Raw genomic sequence first — 7,183 nt, 5'->3', positions numbered from 1 at the left:
TTATTCTCATTGTTGTAATACAATGTTTTTTTTCCAACAGTATTTATTTAAATTCATAGAACAAAATAAAATATTAAATAACTACTAAAAACTATGTATAAAACCATCATGTTTAAGTATTTTTTGTCTTTTTTTAAGCAATTATAATTGGGAGACTTTTGGGGGTAACTGTAACAAAAATAATGCAAGAAAATGTTAATAATGCTGAAAATATGCATAATTGTCTTATTATCCTATGATATAATTGGATTTCTTTTCCTCTGGAGTGAAACATGACCTGGACATGTTTTGTGTAGTTGTACACAGCCACACATCTCCAGTCTGCTCACAAAACACACTATCTGTCACTGGCTTCACTGGATGTTTCCAATAATCCAGCTATCCAGCCGCTAAACACTTTCATTATAAACTCCACGAAAACGAAGACTCCGTTTCTTAGGTTTAATCATGACAAGTGTTTAGCGGCTGGATAGCTGGATTATTGGAAACATCCAGTGAAGCCAGTGACAGTGAAAAGACATTACATCTCAATAGGCTGTGAAAGGTAAGATGGACTTGGATGTTAGGAACCGCATGGGCACCTTGCAGTGAACACCAAACTAATATGGCTTACTTCCTTTTAAACAGGGAGTCAGGGGTGGACTAGGTGGAAATTCAATTCACAGCCCAAAATGAATATCAAAATAAAAGTCATAAATTGAAATATTAAGTCCAACACACTCCCCTCCTGGGGTTCATAATACCCCACTTTAATCTTTGGCTTAACAACCGGATTGTGTGCCAAACCTCATCTTTGTACCATTAAACCTTAGCAATGTGTCAATCTCTTTTTCACCAGGGGTTTAGATTTACATTCAAATTGAACAGAAGATCTAAAGTGCAAATATGTGTTTAAGAATCATCATCATCCATTACTACATATCGCCACAGTCGTAACCAATAGTCTTAAGAAATAATTTAGATCCTTTATGATTCGACTTTAAAGACAACCTCAAGGCAATTCAAATAAAAAGAGAGTTAATGTTATTATTTATGTATTCATATGGGTCAGACTGCATGAAGCACCATCTTTAAACAACGCAAGAAATCACTAAGATTAAACTCTTTTTAAAGATCCAATATGCTACATAACGTCTAAAACAATTTAGTTTTATAAAAAAAAAAAAAAAAGAAATTCTCAAATTTTTGAACCAACTGTACTGGCCTGCCAATAATTGTAATATGCATTTGCACACTTCCAGAAAAAAATCAATTTCAAGAAAAACTCGATAAGGACTCTACTGAGTAGACAAGACAAAGTACCAGGACAAATAAATGCTTAACTTTATCATCAAAGTAGAAATCTATAGTAGAAATCTTAGAGCATCTTCCTATAAATATGTATGCTTACAGCAAAATTGACAAAAATATATGTTTTTAAAGACAATAAACCGAGATCAGAGACAGAAACACAGTATTGCCACTAATCGAACAAAGAAAGGCACATGAATAACATGAACACTGAAAGTGGTCAGTGAGGACAAGGCATAAAGACCCCATGAAACAGCTCGCGAGCACAGTTTTCTTTCCTTTATTTACATATTTCCTGTTGAAACACAAAGTTTTGGTTGGATTTTTTTTCTTTCTTTTTTTTTTTTACCAGGCTAACCATGATTTGCAACCATGACTGCAGAGAAAAGGACATTTCCATTTCAGAATTTGATTGAACAAATATTAAAACATTAAATATATGATCTTTTTAAAGTCTGTGCGACAAATATTCATTTTGTTAGCTTTTAGGAGTACACTAGCACAGTGGTTGCCAGCACAGGTGTAATTAAATAAAGCATCATTAAACTTGAATTAAAAGCAAAACTAAAGACGAAACTAATTTATGTGTTAAATTATAATAATGCAATGTCATTTTAGTGCTTTTTTCAATAATATTTGATTTAAATGGCTTTTTAAATTTAGTAGAACTTAATTTAATTTATTTCTCTTATATTTGTTTTGCCATGTCAGCACATCATATTAATTTAACTGCTTTTTTCAATAATATGTTATTTATTCATAATAAATCAAACTGCTTTTTAATTTAGTAGAATTTAAGGTAACACTTTACTTAAAGCCTTTATGTATAATGCATTATAAAGGGTTATTAAAGGGTATAATGCATTGTAATTATTCATTATGTGCATTGTAATACATTACATCGTGTTGAAAATAATTACAACCAAATTTAAAATGCATAGCGTAACAATGAACTGATAAGCGTTATAATGTAGTGGTTACAATTATTAGTTAGATTGCACAATGCATTATAAAGTGCATTACAAGGCATAATTAATGCATTAAAGATACTTTTATAATGCATTTTACATAAAGGCTTTAAGTAAAGTGTTACCGAATTTAATTGAATTAATTTCTTTCAGATTTGTTTTCTATCATGTTCATTTTAAGGGGTTTGTTTAGAGAATACTACCTACCTAAAGCATAATAACAAGGGTCACTGTATTAGACCAGGTTGTTTTTTGTCAAATCTGGCAACCCTTCACTCAGAGTGAACGTGTTTGTGCAAGTGGAAAGACAGCAGCACATGTATGAAGAGCAGCTATTGTTAATGCTGATTGAATTATTTAATAAAACATCTTTGGAAACCACTGCATTAGTGTATAGATGAGCTCAAAACTAGCCTTTTGATTTCATGGGGTCTGTAATGATGTGTCAGAGGTAGGAAAGTTAGAAAAAATAAAAGAAATTAGAACATTTTAAAACAAGTAGCTTACAGTAGATTCTTTTTTGCTTTTCTTCTCTGACATTGATAGAGGAAAAAAAAGGAGAGTATGCTGAAAACCGCTTCGCCGAGTGATCTGACAAGCAGAGACACAACGCAACATCATTTCAACTCCTACAAAATTACTTAAATTAATTTCCGAAACCGTCTTGTAACTAAAAAAAATAGCACATGTATATAATTTATGAAGACGTAGACAATAAAAATAGAATCAAAGCTACATTTGTCATGTATGCGCTCAGGTAGATATGACTGTGAGAGGGTGTTTGTGGGATGGGCTAAAGCTGGGATGGTGAGTGTGAGATGAGCGATAGGGTTCGGGGGAAAGTGGGACTGCATTTCTGTGGAGAAACCGGTCTAAGTGGCCTGGTCTAATGCTCTTAGGAGGTCACTGCCCTGCAGCAAATGAAGATTGCCTTGCAATGGGACGTTGACCTCGCAGTCGTAACGCGTCAGTTCAGGCAGAGAGTAGGTCTCGAAGGAGGCCCCGATAAGACGACTCGCGATTCCTGCAAACACAAGCGGTTCTGAGAATCAGCATTCACAGTGCATGACGTATGTACGAGCAGATGCGTGTCTGTGTCGGTTCAGAACTCACCATCCATCTTGGAGGAAGGCTGCATGTTGAACTCTCTGTAGTTACAGCACTCTTCTCTAAAGCTCTTTGTCGCTTGTCCGGCCTGATTCCCTGAATACTGGGTCTTCCTGTGCTGGTGGTCCATGCCTCCATTAGGGGCCATGCCTTTGTCTAGATATAAACACATTTGATTAGCAATTGATATTGGATTTGTCTGCAATACACATGCTAGACATTGATAGTTGGTGGGTGCTAAAGTGTTCTTTTGGCATGATTTGCTCTGATCGGTGTAGATTTCTCTGTAGAATCATTTTTTATTATTAATAATAATAAAGCATTTTCGGTGTAATACCTGATTTTCTGTCCATAACGGCACAGCTCTCATTCCGAAGTCTCTTCCACATTGGCTGTTGTGATTTTGTGATGGGCGGCTCATTCTAAAACATACAGAGAGCATGTGGTGACTTATAATTTAAACATAAATATCACCCAAAACAAAAATGTAAAACTATAATTTCAAAGTGTTTCAAATGTTTGGATACACTTGATCTAATTGACATTATTTTATGATTTTATAAAATCTTTTAAAGAGAGGTTTATGATTAAATGCTTGAGAGTTTGCCAGGTAAACACAAATTTATTTGAAAATGGAGTGGATAATGAAGGAAAGGCAGCCAACAAATGTCCAGGACATCTTTCAAGCTAAAAATATAAGGTACTAAATAAAGTACTAATACAAATTATTAGTACTAAAATAGTACGAACAAAAAATAAGTAGTAGTTCAAAGTTTTGACTGGAAGTGTGCGTTTGAAAAAATAAGCAAACCATGTCGTTTTATTTATTTAATAGATCATTATTTTCAGGACAGTAAGCAGTTAATATTTTCAGTTTCTCTCGCTCTCTTTTTTACTTATTGCATTTTAATTTAAACAATATTACTGTAATACAATTACCTTCATAAGTACTTTACCATTAGGTTGGTAAGAATATTTCTGGCATAATAATAAAGACAATTTTAGAGGGTAAATATGCAACAAAAAAAAATACAAATGAACCAATCAAATTTCCTTTGTGAAATATAATTAATAATTATTTATTAATGTTTAGATTAATAATTTATTGCATTATACACTACCGATCAAGTTTCTTATGCTCACCAAACCTGCATTTATTTGATCAAAAATACAATAAATGCAGCAGCAATACTGCAAAATATTATTACAATTTAAAACAATGTTGTCTAGTTTAATATATTTTAAAATGTAATTTATTCCTGTGATGCAAAGCTGAATTTTCAGCATCATTACTCCAGTCTTCAGTGTCACATAATCCTTCAGAAATCACTCTGATATACTAAAAACATTAAATATAATGTTAAATATGAACAAACCATTGTCATCTGTGTGAACGAGCGCTTGAAATTGTTAGCGAGAGCAAGTCGAGCTGGACTTATATCTCTGTAGTTCTGCACAAAGTTCTCCATGGGCCTGTGAAACAAAGACCGGAGTCATCCAGTGCAAATCTAAAGATAGCAGCATATGTTATTTTATAAGACCGAACCCAGAGAAACACCCTGTAATATGCAGAATCACCTTTGCAAATAAGGCGCCATTCGATTTGCTGGCACAGTTTGGCAAGAGCGCTTTGCAGCTAAAGGATCCATCATTCCAGCCTTGCTGGGTAACGGAGGGTCAGGCGGCCACTGCAGATTCTGACGGCCTCCCATAGAGGACAGCGGGGTGCTGGCGGGGTCATGGTAGGGAGGCATCTGCATGGGGCCCCTGCTGTAGGGTACAGATGGCCAGGACTCCACAGAGCCTCTGTTGATGCTCTGCTTGTCCCCTCCTGAACTCATGTTGGGCTGGAAGTGGGCTGCTGAAGGGGAACTCAAGGGTTGGAAGAGGCTTGTGATGTTGCTGAAGCTCTGCTGGTTGGTACCCAGGGCCCCGATCTCAGATGACGGATCCTCCTGGCAGATGGGATTGAGCTGGAAGTCCTCACCATCCATGGGGATGTAGGGAGCCAGAGTCTCCAAGTCCAGATCATTCAGGTCAGTCTGGAAGGTCACAGGGAGAGGTCAAAGGTCAGCAAGTCTGGATTCTACATGGAACACCTGATTTTGTGTTTTTCATAATAGTTGACATTAAAAGGATCACGAGGAATCAAAATATCTCTGGATAAGATAAAAGAGAACCTTCAAAAGAGTTTTTTTTCTTTCAGAAATGAAAAAAGGGACTGCCAAAACAAATCAAAACAAAACATAAAACAAACAAAAAACACTCACATCTATTTAAAATAACAAAAAAAACGTACTGTTTTTGAAACAAAAAAACTAAACAAAAAACTCTTATTTGTTTAAATATGCATTTGTTTAAAAGTGTTTATATACAGTATATATTTAACGGGATTTACATTTCTCATGATCTTATCATACCTTTGCTTGAAGGTTTGGCAGGCAAATACAAACTTTTTTTAAAATTTATTTTATTTAATGGATGAGACTGGATTAAGAAAAGGCAGCCAACAAGTGCTCTATGTGGGAACTTTTAAATATATATTTTTAAATATTTAAAAATGTTTTTTAAAATTAAAATAATAATAATAATAATATTTTTCCTGTCATATTTAAGATTTCTTCGAGATTTTAACCAGTTATAATCTCAGTGAAATATGTACATATAAATATTAAAAAGTATGACGTACTTCATATTAAATATAAAAGCATTATTGATATTACAGTTTGGATATTGTACAACCTTTTGGTTGCAGGGAGTCTTTGTCTCTTGTGTGTCCAAGGAAAACAGTTTCTCGGTCAGCTCCACCTTCAGGTCACTGTCCACTGAGGTGTAGTAATCTCCAGGACTGCTGGGCTGTTCAATAAATAACATACTCTATGACGACATACTGTACAGTAATCAATGTTTTATGCAAACAAAATATGTGGCGATGAGAAGATGTAGTATTTGTGTTTACTGTAGAGCAGCTGCTCAGGCTGGGAGTTGTACTGCTGGCCGGCAGAGCCTGAGGCACAGAGAAAGTGCCGGCCATCTTGGCCATGTCTCCAGCGTAGCTTGTCTTGTGTCCATCATGAACAGAGTGAGAGACAGCAGGGGCAACAGCAGACACTTTGCTGTACATCGGGTGCTCCTCATACTGGGGGTTACCTGAAAGAAAGAAGAATGAATTGAGCAGATGAAGATTTGTATTGTAGGTAACGAGGTGTGGCATAAAAAAAGTGTGATAGACCAATATATCAGCCGGGCTGATTTACAAGCTGTTTTTATTTGGCCATTTTGAGATTGTACTGTCAGATGACCCTGTCAGCTTGACTGATTAAAAAAAGGCTGCAGTTGTGTCAGTCTTACAAAACAGTAGTTGTAGCTGCTTTATACATTACGTTGGTGAGAATATTTGCTAACACTTTTAATATTTTTAGTATAGGGACCAATTCTCACTATTAACTAGTTGTTTATTAGCATGCATATTACTACCATATTGGCTGTTTATTAGTGCTTATAAAGCATGTATTAATGCCTTATTCTGCATGATCATATTTTAGATCCCTTAACCCTACCCAATACCTAAACTTAACAACTACCTTGCTAACTATTAATAAGCAGCAGATTAGGAGTTTATTGAGTTAATAGTAGATTAATAGTGAGAACTGGTCCCCAAACTAAAGTGTGACCAAATATTTGTTAGCATTATAATAAAGATAATTTTAAGGGGTAAATATCCTGAAAAATCCAAATGGCTCTAATTGATACCCTTTGTAAAACATTGGTTTATATATATATATATATATATATATATATATATATATGAGAATAAT

The 7,183-nt window shown here is 34.8% G+C and overlaps 1 protein-coding gene across 2 annotated transcripts in view; it reads right to left on the bottom strand.

Moving 5' to 3' along the window:
• Positions 1–2,427: 2,427 nt before the first annotated feature.
• Positions 2,428–7,183, bottom strand: part of epas1b (endothelial PAS domain protein 1b) — a 43,473-nt gene continuing 38,717 nt past the window's right edge. For both annotated transcript variants that reach the window (XM_016273862.1, XM_016273863.1), the window contains 7 exons: positions 6,325–6,515; positions 6,108–6,221; positions 4,944–5,407; positions 4,742–4,838; positions 3,703–3,787; positions 3,372–3,521; positions 2,428–3,282 (listed from right to left, as the gene is read on the bottom strand). In XM_016273862.1, the coding sequence (XP_016129348.1) occupies positions 3,131–3,282; positions 3,372–3,521; positions 3,703–3,787; positions 4,742–4,838; positions 4,944–5,407; positions 6,108–6,221; positions 6,325–6,515 (1,253 nt within the window). In that variant the 3' untranslated portion in view covers positions 2,428–3,130. The remainder of the gene's footprint in view (positions 3,283–3,371; positions 3,522–3,702; positions 3,788–4,741; positions 4,839–4,943; positions 5,408–6,107; positions 6,222–6,324; positions 6,516–7,183) is intronic.

Source organism: Sinocyclocheilus grahami, unplaced genomic scaffold (genome assembly GCF_001515645.1).
Source record: "Sinocyclocheilus grahami isolate Dianchi unplaced genomic scaffold, SAMN03320097.WGS_v1.1 scaffold82.1, whole genome shotgun sequence".
Classification (NCBI taxonomy): Eukaryota; Metazoa; Chordata; class Actinopteri; order Cypriniformes; family Cyprinidae; genus Sinocyclocheilus; species Sinocyclocheilus grahami.
Note: the sequence above shows the minus strand (reverse complement) of the source record. Positions and strands in the feature narration are given on the sequence as shown.